Raw genomic sequence first — 17,129 nt, 5'->3', positions numbered from 1 at the left:
AGGATATGAAAAAGCAGAGTAACTGGAACATGTCCTGCAAGGCAGGGGACTGGGCTGTATAGAGAGGCTACCGTGTGCAGTATCTTGTAGGCTATGGTAGAGACTAAAGAGTAGACATTAGAAAAATCTATTTCCAAATGCAGAAAATCTCTTTAGATCTCAGATTTTTAAAGGTGCTTTTACACTAACTATAAACTGTGTGAATTAATTTTTCTACACTTAGTTATTTTTGGTGCTGTATATTCGTGTATTGAGTTTCACATAATTTCTTTAGAGCCTGTTGATGAATTCTTTCTGTAGTCTTTCTGTAGTTAGGAAAGGAAATTAAGTAACTAACATGATATGAGTTAGCTTTAGAGCAAATGGAGGGGTTGGCGTAAAGGAGGTTTCTTTCCTTTTCTATGAACATTATCAGTTAATATGCAACCAAAAAATCAGAATTTCATGCTTTTTTATTAATCAATTCATAGTACTAAAATTTTCCTCATAAATGTGTATCAGAAGGACAAGCTAGAAAGTATGTCCTTAAGTCATATGATAAACATATTAATAATAAATAATTTAAATTCTATCAAAAGGCTAAAACAAGGTTTGATTTATTTTTCATTTCAGGCATGCCCATTTGTCATCGATATCTATGCAGACAAATGCAAGCCAAGAATTAAAACTGTCCATATGGAGGCATGCAGTGGGCAACTTGAGAAGGCCATTTGTAAATCTGTTCTTAACAAAGGCGATGCCAAAGTAATGGATGGCTATGAAAATATAATTGTACATACTTATAAGTGTGACACCTGGATAACATCAGTTATTGAAAACAAGGTATCAGTTATGAGGTGGTTCTCCTCATAACAGCAATGTTTGCTACTATGTTCCATCTTCTTTCTCACCCTATTCTTGCATAGTAATTAAATACCCCATTACATTAATAATATCTATAATAGTCAACTTATTCTTTTTGAGTTTCTAACTCAAACTGGGCATGATAATTTTTATATATTTTTAAGGTATATAATATTTACTTTATTTATTAGATATTTTTTGTGTTTCTTTATGAGACAATTGTTTTTCTATTAAAATATTATGAAAATTAAATATTTGGAGATCTATGAAGATAGAGCATAATCTGAGTACAAAGTATTTTATTTAGTTTGTTACTAAAAGCCTTCACACATACATAGCTATTTTAAACAATGGACATCATGTGTTAAAGAAATATAAACAAAGTAAAGAAAATAATTTAGCCCAACTGTTTTATACAAACTGCAGTATCAGAAATCCTACAGATTATCATCATTTTATCTAATTAAATATATTCTACTGTACAGGACCTGTTTTTATCAAGCCAATTATTTCTGGCTTTTGGCCATCTTCTTTGCTACTATTGATATTGCTGGTCAAGAGAATACACACATAAATTCTTAAAGTCATATACTGCGTTTTCTAGAAATTATAAATTTTTATAACATCTTACTCAAAATGGCTAGGTTTTTAGAACTGTTGGCTTATTTCTTTTAGTTCCTGGGTGAGATTTACATTATTTTTATGCCTGTCATAAATTTCTTAAAGTGCTTAAGATTTGGCTGAGTATTGAGTCAATGTGAATATATATTATGTAACTCTCATGGTCACCATAGGGGCCACTAGAAAGTATAACATGGTCTCTGCTGTCAAGGAGTTTATGGGCTAGTTGTAAAGGCAAAATTAATACTCTCGAAATAACAGTTAAATGTTAAATCACATAATACTGTTTGTATGTGCAATAGGAATTCAACTGTATTTGTATCTCTTGTACTTGATGTTAGTTTGGACTATAGAAGTTGGGAAAGGGTTTGTGATTAGGGGGAAGGGAACTGATGTGGGATTTAAACATGTGTATAGGATTTGAAGGATAACTAGGATTTAGATACGCAGAGAGGCAGCCTTTAGAAGCAGGAGAAACAGTATAAGGAGAAATATGAGTAAGAGTTAATGTGAACTATAGACGAAAAAGTGAGAATATCTCCTTTGCAGAAACAGAGAGCTTTATTTGGAGAAGTATTTGAAAGGTAAATAACATAGGTTGAATGGGTCCAGATTATATATGTTATCTTGAAAACAAGATAGAAGAGTTTAGACTTGATGAAATAAGATAGGTTCCCCAGCCAGTAGATTGCAGTCTTCAAATGGATCATAACACTTTGTAGAGTGGTTCCTAAGATCCAGCATGTTTCTGTTTCTGCCCTCTATGTTTTCTTGTTTGTTTGGTTTTGGTTGTGTGTGTGTGAGCCCTCTACATTTCATTAGAATTAAAAGGGTGGAAGAGAGCCACTACCTTACCCCAATTCCTCTGCTCTATTACCTTCATTTCTCAACCCTCCATCTCCTTTTCCCTCAAGGAAAGTTAAATTTCCCTTCACCAAAATGAGGTAATAATAATATTTTAGAGCTTACCATGTGCCAGGCACTTTAACGCTTTTACTTCTCACAACAATCCAATGAGGTAAGTATTATACTATTCCTGTTTTCCTATTCCTAAGTATTATACTATTCCTATTTTACACACAAGGAAACTTGTGCACAGGGATGTTAAATAATTTACAAAAGGTCACAGAGCTAAGTAGTAGAAGAGATGAGAGATGAATCCAAGTAGTCTAATGTTATATTGCCCCTTTGTAGTCATTAGAGAGTGATTACAGGTTCTTTAGCAGGGGAATACTTTGACTCCTACATTTCTCTTATTTATCAGCTTCATTCTGCTTTCTCTTGTTTGCTATCCATCCTAGAGGCTATCGTTATTAATGATATATTATCTCCAGTATCACTTCTTCCATAAGGTCTTCCATGATACCCCAGTCTGAGCTAATGTTTCTGTGTTTCTATAATGTCTTTGTTTCTATAGAACCCTGTGAATATCTCTATCACAAGACTTGCAAAGTGTTTTGCAATTATCATTTTGTTTGTATGTATTTAGTAAAGAAAGGACTAGCAACTTATAAAATCTTTTTTTTATAGTCAGATAATAAAGTGATTATTCACATCAACAACGAGCTGAGTAAAAACTGTGTAAACAACAGAGGACTTGACATATTTGCAGTAGAAGTGGCACCAAAATCTACAATGGTAATGCATTGTTTTCTAATTAAAGCCTTTTGTTTTATCAATTTGAAAAAAACATTTTTGCTATTAATGTTATGGATAAATATGTAGATATGAAATAAAGTAGAAAATTATTTTAAATATGATATTTGTATTAGTACCATCCTGTACTACGAGATAGGAGACTGGTTCTAATCCAGTTCTCACTATTTGGTTCAGTGATTATGGGACATTCACTTAACTTCTCTGTTTCAGTCTCTTTTTTGTTTGTTTCAGTCTCTTTAAGTATAAAATTAATGTAATGTCACCAGTTTTAGGTACTTCACAAAATTAATGTAAAGATAAAAATATAATGATATATGTGAAAGCACTATTGAATATTATATAGAAATACAAAGTAGTGTTAATAGTAATAGGACTTTTGATAACTCAAAATATTTTTATCTACATTATTAAGATTTTCTGAGGTAACCTAAAAGAGAAAATGCCTGTGAGTTTTAGATAACCAACTAAGTCAAGAGCTAGGAATAGCTGAAGTTCTGGTGTTAGCAGAACTCTGGGTTTCTGATTTAGCCAGGAGTTCAAAGGCAGGGAGAGATCAGTAGACCCTGAAACTAGTTTAGTCAATGGAAAAAGGAAAAAACTTTCTATTCTTTCCCTTTTTTCTCCATACTGTCAGTGAAATCCTAAAACATGCTAAAACAGGATAAGAAGAGTTTATCTTTTCTGTTATCCCAATCATGTTTTTTTTTTAATGTTCTAGGCTTAGTGAGGAAAGAATATTTACTTCCCTTTCTACCACTCCTCTTTACCCATATTCACAAGTACCAACTACCAAATACTATATTACGTAGAATTTAGGCTGGATTATCCTGTTAGACATCATATCGTAGATTGCAGGTCCCTGCTAAGGACAAATATTAAAGAATTTTATCTGCACAGAGATATTTTTTACATAGGTTCTAGAAATGCTGTCCTATTGAAAAATTAGCCCCAAATTACAGTATATAAAAGGAAGGTAAAGGCTTTCTATTTTTATATGCAGGTTTGTCAACATGTAATGCCTCTGAATGAACGACAAGAATGGATATATTATTGTGTGTATTCCCTTATATCTTAAACACTGTTTTTAGGAAATAATTTTGCTTGAGACTATCAAACTAAGAAGAATTATTTCAAGTTTAGTCTATTATTTGTTGATCAGCAAAATGCTAATCAATTTAACTGATGTACATAATAATCTATTTGTATGCATTTACATTTCATGTCCATATTATATACTTTATTATTAAAATAGAAATAATTTTTTAATGTGTGGCCTTCTTATTAATTTAATGGGAAATCTGGGCATATTTCATTTATGACTAGTAAATTGAAATCAAAGTACAGGTAAGCTTTTAAAAAGTAATACTCAATGAATTCTATAAAATCCTATACACTTTTGATTTATCCAAAAAATCCTGGAATAAAATGTAAATGGGCAAGCTGCAGTGAGTGCCTTGTGCTTTATCCCTGTGCTCTGGCCTGTCCAAGGAGCCCAGTGGATCCAGAACTCCTATCCTCACCGGTATAGTCACAGGCATGTGGCTGTGAGAGGACCAGGAGTCCTCCTTCCTGCTGCTGCTGCTGTAGCTGGTGACGTGCAGCCCTTCACTGCTTGCTTCTTCACCGGCAGCCTCTATCTCCTGCTGCGCCTCTTCAGCCTTGAGCATGTGCCCTCCCACAGGGCTCTGCTGGTGCTCAAGCCCCAGGACCGAGTTTCTGCCATTGGCAGTGGCAGTCACAATGAGTCAGAGAACAGTTGGATGTTGCATTTACTTCTGATGAGATTGCTATCTTAATGCACAATAGTACAAGTAGATAACAATAGCACAAGTAGACTGATGGGACTGGTCGATGTGTGATTTGACACTTGAACAAATTAGAAAGTTTAATCCTGCAGCAGATCACAGACTCAGGAATAATTTCCCTGATGAAAAGATCCCTGCCCTGAGGGAAGCTGGAGCAGAGTGCCTGAACCATAATGTCACAGTCTTCTTTGATGTCAAAGGCCATGCAAATATGGCTACTGATGTTCTAAAGAAAATGTGTATGGAATTTCCTCAACTATACAATAGTAGTAGTATTTGCTCTTTCTTGCCAGAAGTTATCTATGAGACAAACAGATCACAGTGTAGTAATGGCTTTAACTCACAGACCTTAGAACCTTAGCCATACAGCAGATGGGACTATGATACTCTCTGGATACAATCCATGTTTGTGGTAATAGATGTTTGGAGCATTTGCTTGGAGCATACGTAATATCTTATGGTACCTGTGTGGAATTTCAGTTTTCCTCATGCAAAAGGATTTTGTATCCCCAAACTACTTGAAGAAGTGGTCAACTAAAGGCATTCAGGTTGTTGCTTGGACGGTTAATACCTTTGATGAAAAAAATTTACTATGACTCCCATCTTGGTTCCAGCTCTGTCAGACAGTGTGTTGGAAGACTGCACATCAGTTCTAGAATCTCCCCCAACCCCCTCCCCAAGGAAACATGTACAGAAACTGCCTGCTGGTCTCATGCAGGGATATCAAAATACCCCTTGTGCTAGCCCATACCCTGGGAGATCAGGTAGCTCACACAGTAATAGGAACCAAAGCAAAGTCTGGTGTTGCCAACATGCTCCATGGAATGCCTGAGTTCAACACTTGCTTTTGAAAGTCTGGGTCTGCAAAAAGGCACAACAGGGCTTCCCTGGTGGCGCAGTGGTTGAGGGTCCGCCTGCCGATGCAGGGGACATGGGTTCGTGCCCCGGTCCGGGAGGATCCCACGTGCCGCGGAGTGGCTGGGCCCGTGGGCCGTGGCCGCTGGGCCTGCGCGTCTGGAGCCTGTGCTACGCAGTGGGAAAGGCCACAACAGTGAGAGAGAGGCCCGCGTACCGAAAAAAAAAAAAAAAAGGCACAACAGCTCCTGCCCTGACCTAAGTGAGGCATATACCTTAACCTGGTGAGGATAAGCACAGACTGAGTTGTGAAATTTGGGGGTACAGATGCAAATACATGGGAAATGCACGATTACTCAGAGTTGACATTTTAAAACTTGCCACGCTTTTGTAACATTTATTTCAATACTGTATTCAGCTAAGTTATCAATGTATTGTGGCTGTCAAACTTGTGACCACACTAAAAATCATTAAAAGGAATAAAAAAGTGAATGCAGAAACAGCCATTTAATTATATACTGTATTTAGTTTTCCCATGAGGAAATATAATTAAAGCAAAATTTGGAGAAATTAATTTTTGTATTAAAGAAGCCAAAATCTAATCACAACAGTAGGAATATTTTGTTCTGACAGTAAATTGTTTAATGGATTTACCTGTGGAGTATTTTTAATTAAATTGTATTTTGAAATAATAGAAATTAAATCAAATAGCAATTAATGAAGTAGTACAGTGCATGAAATACTATATTAAGCAATTAAGAACTGTGTAACCATATCAGTAACAGAATACTTGGCTAGTAAATGTCAGCTTTTGAAATATGAATACCAGTATAGCAGTATATTATTTTTACCCAGCACATGCTAGCACATAGTTTAAATGTCACTTGGATTTTTGGCCCTTGGTTAGATGTCTGTAAAATGGGTTGTCATTATCTAGCAGTTTGAATTCTTCAGATGATGTCTTAAAAACTAATGCAATGTGAAAGCATTTTATTAATTGCCGGATGCTTTCTAAGTCAAATAAATGTGGCCCTATATTCTATTTCACAAAGTATTGAGTTGCAGGAAATAAATTATCTGGCTTTGTTACCAAAAGCATATGATAAAGTTGCTATCTTTGCCGCAAGTTGTAAAAAGGCTTTTAATAATAGAATGATAGGTGACATAACGTGGTATCATTGGAACATGGAGACTCAAGAAAGAATAGTGAGCATTTAAGCCTTATCTTCCACCACTGTCACCACTTAGACATACCAAGCCTTTTTTCTTCTTCCCATTAATCACTTATTAGAGGGGAAAAACCCCAGCTATCTTATGGTCCCATTTTCAATTACTCAGTAGAAAAGAAAGATATTTTGTTTCAAGTTAAACTTTCTTCCAAGCAAATGAAAATCCAAGGGAATCAGCTAGTTAATGATTATAATAAGCTGGGTTCTATTTTTGGACCTTTAAGTAAATGATTTTTTAAGAATTACCTCAGTACTGTGATACTAGAATATCCAGAAAAAATTAATTCAAGTCCTGAAATACCAGACTCATAGGTTGATAACGATTCTTTATTCAACTAAAATAAAGTTGATTAACATGTAAGAATATTTTCTTTAAATTCAAGAGGTGCTACGTTTTTTCAGGGTAGTTTTGTGCAGATTGACTATTACATTTTCAAAGGTAACTTTTCATGTTGTTTAATTTTAAAAGCACAAGGATTCAACTTACGAAAAAGACATCTAAATGCCCCAAGTCTCTCCTGTGCCCTTCCTATCTTCACGGTATCTACATTAAAGCTCCCCATGAAAAAATTTTATCTACAAACACTTTCTCGAAATTAGCTTTTTTTTCATTATTATTTATATGTGTTCTAGACTTTTCATCTTTAAGAAACCTCTCATTCCCCATCTATCTCTATCATTATTCTGTCCTCCCCTTCACACCAAAAAGACATGAACGAATTGTTTGCTATACCTACTTTTTTGACTCCCATTCATTCTTTCCAGTTAATTCAACTAAGTGGTTGTTTTTTCAGGGACATAAATAACTTCCTTATCATTAAACACAGTGAATATTTTGAAGTCTTCTCTCCAGTGTTAGATATTGTTGATCTCTCTGACACCATATTCTCCAGATTTTCTTCCAACCTCTGACCATTCCTTTTCAGGCTTCTTCCAACCATAATTCTGTACCTTCTCTCAGTTTCTGCATTCTCTCTCACCTCAGGCCCTTTGGATGTAATATTTCCTTCTTGCCCATAGAATAAGTCTTCCTTCCCCTTTTCCTCTTCTTCCTTCAGGTCTCATCAAATATGTCAGTTTTCCCAAGAATCCTTTCTTGATTACTCCCCCCCACCAAGACAACTTTGATGGCCCTATTACTTTGTGCTCACTCTTTGTGGTCACACTCAGCATCCTATACAGGAATTACTGTTTTATCTATACTCCTCACTAGGCTGAAAGCAGGGATAGTTACAATTCCAGCATATACCATTGGAACCATAATATACAATAAATATTTTTTGGATGATTGAATAAAGTGGGCAGAAAATTTAAACTTACATGTGGTATAATTTTTTCCTAGTTCTTGGGCTATTTGTAAGTTAAAAATAGAAACATAAGAAAAGAAACACAAGGTCTCATTACTATCCAATTCCACTTATACAGATTTTGTTTTTCATGTAATTAATTACATGAAACAGATTAAACAACTAAAACAAAATGAAATATTTTTTCATTATCTAAGTTTTAAATGGGAGGGGAAATGGCTAAATGATTGCTGTAATTCCTTCCTACTCTAAAATTCTACAGTTCCAATATTTTAAAGCCAAATTAGTGTTAATTATCAAATACTGTCATAAGTAATTCTTAAATTACTATATTTAATAAGTTTGTTGATTTTTCCATTACATATTGTAGTTGACCTGTGTTGTTGTTTTTTTTAAGCCAGTGGCCTTCTTTTAGATCTATTTTTGGTGTAAGTTAAATAGGAAGCAGAAACAATATACCACAGTGATCATATTTTGGATATAATCCAGGAAAATGGAAATGTATTTCTGGTTTTGACCACCAGAGGGTGAGCATATTATTTCATTATTCATTAGTGCACACATATGCCCCAGAGAGAGAGAGACTGATAATATTTCTCAGCAGTGGATTAAGTCCTTTATGACTGCTTTGGGGACTGCTTTGGGGAAATATATTGTATATTGTGGATACATCCATGCACAGGCATATACACCCATTCTTATTAGAGAATATATAAAAATTATTTCTAACTTGTAAAGTGGATACTAAATCTTCAGCTCTTAAAAGGCTCTTCACTTATTCATGAATTTACAAGTATTATATAAGGACATATAGAGATAGCCCTGCTAGCTTTACATAGGATTATAAAGCCTATCTTTGCCACTCAGCCTTGCTTAATTTCTGGAAAAAATAAACTACATGAAGATTTGAGGAAAAATAAGGCAAATAATGGATTGATTTAGGGAAAGTAGATGCGATTCATGTGGAGACACAATTTAGAGGCCAGGGACTAGGAATTGTTGCTGAAAATCTAAGAGGTAAAGGATTTTGATTAAAGTGTCTGTACTTATTAGCTATGGCTAATTCTTGTCTAAGGAAGATGAAGAATAGGCATTCTCAATTCTTATGAATAATTCACAAGCTGCATATATTTGCAATATTTGACCACAGTTGATTTATAGATATATATGAATGTTAAAAAGAAGACCAAGATAAAGTGGTTAGAAGTATGGTTCCATTCCCTCCAAATTTAAAAACAGTATTTTAAAATTTCTTTTAGATACAGTTGGTAAACATCCAACATTTTATACATATTCTTAACTTTATTCTTTCCTCTGCAATTTAACACAAGATCATCTAAATTAAATTCAAGACCAGCTTAAGTTCAATCATCCGTATGAGGCTAATGTCAACATATAATATCAATGCAATAGTGCCAGTTACAGAATACCAGCATTGTAACCTTTCTGGCAATTATAGATATGAATATGCAGCATTACTAAAACATACATTTCTCTGTGCCATTTCTAAACATCTGTTGTAAAAATTGTTTGGATTTAGCTTCTTCAGAAAGACTTGTTTTCTTCTTTGCAGAGCAGTAACAATTTTGGAAGACAAGTAGACTGGTGAATGGTATACAAGGACATAAAATTAGCAAGTATCTAGCACACATGGCATTAGTTACAAGGCCGAAGTAGTAGACATGATCTCTGTCCTCAGGAGAAGAAAGAGCTGAGGAAATGAGTTACATGTTATCCTACTAAGAAATGATATTAAGTCTTAAATTACTGTAGTAAACACTGATCATTAAGCATAAACTAGGGATGAGTTAGGGTACAGGAACAGAAAACGAAGGGAAGACTTGCCCAATTTGAGGGGAGAGGGGTGATAAGATTCTCTTGGAGGACTGAAGGAATGAAAGAAGTGTGGTTTGAAGCTGACAAGTGCTTTGATTTGTTTTTAGTCATGCAATACAATGTATTTTAAAATTTAAATAATGGAAAAAGGCACATTTTAATAACTATTAAAGGAAATGAGTCATAGGCTTTAAAATATTGAGAAGTACTACACTAAAATATTAGACCATGTTTGGTAGAACCAGTTTGGACAAGTTGGAAAGATTAGTGTGGCTGGAAGAATCAGGGAGATGAGCTAGAACTTTAACTGAACTTGAAAGGATAAAAGGGATTTAGAAGGGGGAGGAGGAAATTTCAGGCATTTTCTCATGTTTTTCACTTTTCCTACAATTTCCTGTATTGTATCTCTGCCTATTAATATCATAGGCAATAAGTCAATAATCATATACTTATTGATTGCCGAATATGTATAGAGCACTGCTTTATTTACTGCATGTACACAGGTGATCAAACTAGACATTGTTCCTGCTCTCATTATATATAGTCTATCAGAGAAGATAGATTGTGAACAAGTATTACACACTGGGCCTTTAACATATATTTTTTATATGCTTCATTCTTCATGAAGCCTTTAAACCTTTCCCCAATGCAGAAGAAACTATTCTGCTTCTTGAGCTTCTATTTTAAATCTAATACTTTTTTTTCTGTGAGTTTTTTTTAATAAATTTATTTATTTATTTTTGGCTGCGTTGGGTCTTCGTTGCTGCACGCGGGCTTTCGCTAGTTTCGGTGAGCGGGGGCTACTCTTCACTGCAGTGCGCGGGCTTCTCATTGCGGTGGCTTCTCTTGTTGCAGAGCACAGGCTCTAGGCACGCGGGCTTCAGTAGTTGTGGCATGCAGGCTTCAGTAGTTTTGGCTCGAGGTCTCTAGAGCACAGGCTCAGTAGTTGTGGCGCACAGGCTTATTAGCTCCGCGGCATGTGGGATCTTCCCGGACCAGTGCTCAAACCCGTGTGCCCTGCATTGGCAGGCGGATTCTTAACCACTGCACCACCAGGGAATCCCTCTGTGTGGTTCTAATTCCATATTAAAATAATTGTTATACAATAAATTTGACCTTTTGCGGGGGAGGAGGTGAGGTTATGTATTTCTATTGACTTAACACATGTATAGATTCATTTGACTACCACTGCAATCAGGATCCAGAGCAGTTCCCTCACCAATAAACTCCCTTGTCACATCGTCCTCTCCTCCTAGCTCCATACTCCCAGCTCCTGGCAATCCCTGATCTGTTTTCCATCACTATGGTTTTCTCTTTTTGAGAATGTCATATAAATGGGATCATGTATCAACCTTTTGAGACTGAATTTTTTCACTCAGCATAATGCCTTTGAGAATTATCCAAATTGGTGTATCGATAGTTTGTTCCTTTTACTGCTGAGTAGTTTTTCATCATAAAGATTTACACAATTTGTTTATTCATTCATCTGTTAGGTTGTTTCCAGTTTTTGGCAATATTAACAGAGCTGCCGTAACATTCAAGTATAGGTTCCTACGTGAACATAAGTTTTCATTTCTGTAGGGTAGATACCCGAACGTGAGATTACTGGATCATATGTTTAAGTGTATGTTTGACTTTTTAAGAAACTGTTTCAGTGTTTTCCAGAGTGGCTGTACCAGTTTGCATTTCTACCTGCAATGTATGAGAGTTCCAGTTGTTCTCCATCCTTGTTAGCACTTAGTTTGTCAGTATTTTTTATTTTAGTCATTCTAATAGATATGCAGTGTTATCTCATAGTGGTTTTAATTTGCATTCCCCTAATGGCCAATGATATTGAGCAACTTTTCATATGCTTCTTTACTATCTGTATATATCCTCTTCAGTGAGGTATCTCTTTAAGTCTTTTGCCCATTTTAAATTGGGTTGTTTTCTTACTGTTGAGTTTTGGGATTTTTTTTTGTAATTATGTAATTTTTTTTGAATTTTATTTATTTTTTATACAGCAGGTTCTTATTAGTCATCAATTTTATACACATCAGTGTATACACGTCAATCCCAATTTCCCAATTCATCACACCACCACCACTACCACACCCCCGGGGCTTTCCCCCCTTGGTGTTCATACGTTTGTTCTCTACATCTGTGTCTCAATTTCTGCCCTGAAAACCGGTTCATCTGTACCATTTTTCTAGGTTCCACATATATGCGTTAATATACGGTATTTGTTTTTCTCTTTCTGACTTACTTCACTCTGTATGACTGTCTCTAGATCCATCCACGTCTCTACAAATGACCCAATTTCATTCCTTTTTATGGCTGAGTAATATTCCACTGTATATATGTACAACATCTTCTTCATCCATTCAACTGTTGATGGGCATTTAGGTTGCTTCCATGACCTGGCTATTGTAAATAGTGCTGCAATGAACATTGGAGTGCATGTGTCTTTTTGAATTATGATTTTCTCTGGGTATATGCCTAGTAGTGGGATTGCTGGGTCATATGGTCATTCTATTTTTAGTTTTTTAAGGAACCTCCATACTGTTCTTCATAGTGGCTGTATCAATTTACATTCCCACCAACAGTGCAAGAGGGTTCCCTTTGCTCCACACCCTCTCCAGCATTTGTTGTTTGTAGATTTTCAGATGATGCCCATTCTAACTGGTGTGAGGTGATACCTCACTGTAGTTTTGATTTGCAGTTCTCTAATAATGAGTGATGTTTTCATGTGCTTCTTGGCCATCTATATGTCCTCTTTGGAGAAATGTCTATTTAGGTCTTCTGCCCATTTTTTAATTGGGTTGTTTGTTTTTTTTAATATTGAGCTGCATGAGCTGTTTATATATTTTGGAGATTAATCCTTTGTCCATTGATTCTTTTGCAAATATTTTTTCCCATTCTGAGGGTTGTCTTTTCGTCTTGTTTGTAGATTCCTTTGCTTTGCAAAAGCTTTTAAGTTTCATTAGGTCCAATTTGTTTATTTTTGTTTTTATTTCCATTACTCTAGGAGGTGGATCAAAAAAGATCTTGCTGTGATTTATGTCAAAGGGTGTTCTTCCTATATTTTCCTCTAAGAGTTTTATAGTGTCCGGTCTTACATTTAGGTCTCGAATCCATTTTTGAGTTTATTTTTGTGTATGGTGTTAGGGAGTGCTCTAATTTCATTCTTTTACATGTAGCTGTCCAGTTTTGCCAGCACCACTTATTGAAGAGACTGTCTTTTCTCCATTCTATATCCTTGCCTCTTTTGTCATAGATCAGTTGACCATAGGTGTGTGGGTTTATCTCTGGGCTTTCTATCCTATTCCAGTGATCTATATTTGTTTTTGTGCCAGTACCATATTGTCTTGATTACTGTAGCTTTGTAGTATAGTCTGAAGTCAGGGAGTCTGATTCCTCCAGCTCCGTTTTTTTCCCTCAAGACTGATTTGGCTTTTTGGGGTCTTTTGTGTCTCCGTACAGATTTTACGATTTTTTGTTCTAGTTCTGAAAAAAATGCCATTAGTAATTTGAAAGTGATTGCATTGTATCTGTAGATTGCTTTGGGTAGTATAGTCATTTTCACAATATTGATTCTTCCAATTCAAGAACATGGAATATCTCTCCATCTGTTGGTATCACCTTTAATTTCTTTCAACAGTGTCTTATAGTTTTCTGCATACAGTTCTTTTGTCTCCCTAGGTAGGTTTATTCCTAGGTATTTTATTCTTTTTGTTTCAATGGTAAATGGGAGTGTTTCCTTAATTTCTACTTCAGATTTTTCATCATTAGTGTATAGGAATGCAAGAGATTTCTGTGCATTAACTTTGTATCCTGCAACTTTACCAGATTCATTGATTAGCTCTAGTAGTTTTCTGGTAGCATCTTTAGGATTCTCTATGTATAGTATCATGTCATCTGCAAACAGTGACAGTTTTACTTCTTCTTTTCCAATGTGTATTCCTTTTATTTCTTTTTCTTCTCTGATTGCCGTGGCTAAGACTTCCAAAACTATGTTGAATAACAGTGACGAGAGTGGACATCCTTGTCTTGTTCCTGATCTTAGAGGAAATGCTTTCAGTTTTTCACCATTCAGAATGATGTCTGCTGTGGGTTTGTCGTATATGGCCTTTAGTATTTGAGGTAGGTTCCCTCTATGCCCACTTTCTGGAGCGTTTTTATCATAAATGAGTGTTGAATTTTGTCAGAAGCTTTTTCTGCATCTATTGAGATGATCATATTTTTATCCTTCAATTTGTTAATATGGTGTATCACATTGATTTGCATATATTGAAGAATCCTTGCATCCCTGGGATAAATCCCACTTGATCATGGTGTATGATCCTTTTAATGTGTTGTTGGATTCTGTTTGCTTGTATTTTGTTGATGATTTTTGCATCTATATTCATCAGTGATATTGGCCTGAAGTTTTCTTTTTTTGTAGTATCTTTGTCTGGTTGTGGTATCAGGGTGATGGTGTCCTCCAAGAATGAGTTTGGGAGTGTGCCTTCCTCTGCAATTTTTTGGAAGAGTTTGAGAAGGATGGGTGTTAGCTCTTCTCTAAGTGTTTGATAGAATTCATCTGTGAAGCCATCTGGTCCTGGACTTTTGTTTGTTGGAAGATTTTTAATCACACTTTCAGTTTCATTACTTGTGATTGGTCTGTTCATATTTTCTTTTTTTTTTTCTATTTTTTCTATTTCCTGGTTCAGTCTTGGAAGGTTATAGCTTTCTAAGAATTTGTCCATTTCTTCCAGGTTGTCCATTTTATTGGCATATAGTTGTTTGTAGTAATCTCTTATAATCCTTTGTATTTCTGCAGTGTCAGTTGTGATTTCTTCTATTTCATTTCTAATTTTATTGAGTCCTCTCCCTCTTTTTCTTGATGAGTCTGGCTAATGGTTTATCAATTTGTTTATCTTCTCAAAGAACCAGCTTTCAGCTTTATTGATCTTTGCTATTGTTTTCTTTGTTTCTATTTCATTTATTTCTGCTCTGATCTTTATGATTTCTTTCCTTCTGCTAACTTTGGGTTTTGTTTGTTCTTCTTTCTCTAGTTCCTTTAGGTGTAATGTTAGATTGTTAATTTGAGATTTTTCTTGTTTCTTGAGGTAGGCTTGTATAGCTATAAACTTCCCTCTTAGAACTGCTTTTACTGCATCCCGTAGGTTTTGGATTGTCGTGTTTTCATTATCATTTGTCTCTAGGTATTTTTTGATAGCCTCTTTGATTTCTTCAGTGATCTCTTGGTTATTTAGTAATGTATTGTTTAGCCTCCATGTGTTTGTGCTTTTTACGTTTTTTTTCCCTGTCATTGATTTCTAATCTCATAACGTTGTGTTCAGAAAAGATGCTTGATATGATTTCAATTTTCTTAAATTTACTGAGGCTTGATTTGTGACCCAAGATGTGATCTATCCTGGAGAATGTTCCATGTGCACTTGAAAAGAAAGAGTAATCTGCTGTTTTTGGATGGAATGCCCTATAAATATCAATTAAATCCTTCTGGTCTATTGTGTCATTTAAAGCTTGTGTTTCCTTATTACTTTTCTGTTTGCATGAGCTGTCCATTGGTGTAAGTGAGGTGTTAAAGTCCCCCACTATTGTGTTACTGTCAATTTCCTCTTTTAGAGCTGTTAGCAGTTGCCTTATGTATTGAGGTGCTCCTATGTTGGGTGCATATATATTTATAATTGTTATATCTTCTTGGATTGATCCCTTGATCATTATGTAGTGTCCTTCCTTGTCTCTTGTAACATTCTTTATTTTAAAGTCTGTTTTATCTGATATGAGTATTGCTACTCCAGCTTTCTTTTCATTTCCATTTGCATGGAATATCTTTTTCCATCCCCTCACTTTCAGTCTGTATGTGTCCCTAGGTCTGAAGTGGGTCTCTTGTAGACAGCATATATATAGGTCTTGTTTTTGTATCCATTCAGCAAGCCTGTGTCTTTTGGTTGGAACATTTAATCCATTCACGTTTAAGGTATTTATTGATATGTATGTTCCTATGACCATTTTCTTAATTGTTTTGGGTTTGTTTTTGTAGGTCCTTTTCTTCTTTTGTGTTTCCCACTTAGAGAAGTTCCTTTAGCATTTGTTGTAGAGCTGGTTTGGTGGTGCTGAATTCTCTTAGCTTTTGCTTGTCTGTAAAGCTTTTGATTTCTCCATTGAATCTGAATGAGATCCTTGCTGGGTAGAGTAATCTTGGTTGTAGGTTCTTCCCTTTCATCACTTTAAGTATATCATGTCACTCCCTTCTGGCTTGTAGAGTTTCTGCTAAGAAATCAGCTGTTAACCTTATAGGAGTTCCCTTGTATGTTATTTGTCGCTTTTCCCTCGCTGCTTTCAATAATTTTTCTTTGTCTCTAATTTTTGCCAATTTGATTACTATGTGTCTCGGTGTGTTTATCCTTGGGTTTATCCTGTATTGGACTCTCTGCACTTCCTGGACTTGGGTCGCTATTTCCTTCCCCATGTTAGGGAAGTTTTCAACTATAATCTCTTTAAATATTTTCTCGGGTCCTTTCTGTCTCTCTTCTCTTTCTGGGACCTCTATAATGCAAATGTTGTTGCATTTAATGTTGTCCCAGAGGTCTCTTAGACTGTCTTCATTTCTTTTCATTCTTTTTTCTTTATTCTGTTCCACAGCAGTGAATTCCACTATTCTGTCTTCAAGGTCACTTATCTGTTCTTCTGCCTCAGTTATTCTGCTATTGATTCCTTTTAGAGCATTTTAAATTTCATTTATTGTGTTGTTCATATCTGTTTGTTTGTTCTTTAATTTTTCTAGATCTTTTTTAAACATTTCTTGCATCTTCTCGATCTTTGCCTCCATTCTTTTTCTGAGGTCCTGGATCATCTTCACTATCATTATTCTGAAATCTTTTTCTGGAAGGTTGCCTATCTCCACTTCATTTAGTTGTTTTTCTGGGGTTTTATCTTGTTCCTTCATCTGATACATAGCCCTCTGCCTTTTCATCTTGTGTATCTTT

At 35.3% G+C, this 17,129-nt stretch overlaps 1 protein-coding gene and 1 pseudogene across 3 annotated transcripts in view; both read left to right on the top strand.

Annotated features, from left to right (window-relative positions):
- EFCAB7 (EF-hand calcium binding domain 7) overlaps positions 1-4,341 on the top strand; it is a 48,163-nt gene extending 43,822 nt beyond the window's left edge. For 2 of the 3 annotated variants that reach the window (XM_060139858.1, XM_060139859.1), the window contains exons 12-14: positions 613-822; positions 2,995-3,102; positions 4,124-4,341. In XM_060139858.1, coding sequence (XP_059995841.1) covers positions 613-822; positions 2,995-3,102; positions 4,124-4,198 — 393 coding nt within the window. In that variant the 3' untranslated portion in view covers positions 4,199-4,341. Of the gene's footprint in view, positions 1-612; positions 823-2,994 lie in introns of all 3 variants that reach the window. The other variant, XM_060139856.1, reaches the window with a different exon arrangement.
- On the top strand, positions 4,287-5,827 carry LOC132515535 (glycerophosphodiester phosphodiesterase 1-like; annotated as a pseudogene).
- The last annotated feature ends 11,302 nt before the right edge of the window (positions 5,828-17,129 follow it).

The sequence above is a fragment of the Lagenorhynchus albirostris genome, chromosome 2 (assembly GCF_949774975.1).
Source record: "Lagenorhynchus albirostris chromosome 2, mLagAlb1.1, whole genome shotgun sequence".
NCBI classification, from domain to species: domain Eukaryota; kingdom Metazoa; phylum Chordata; class Mammalia; order Artiodactyla; family Delphinidae; genus Lagenorhynchus; species Lagenorhynchus albirostris.
Note: the sequence above shows the minus strand (reverse complement) of the source record. Positions and strands in the feature narration are given on the sequence as shown.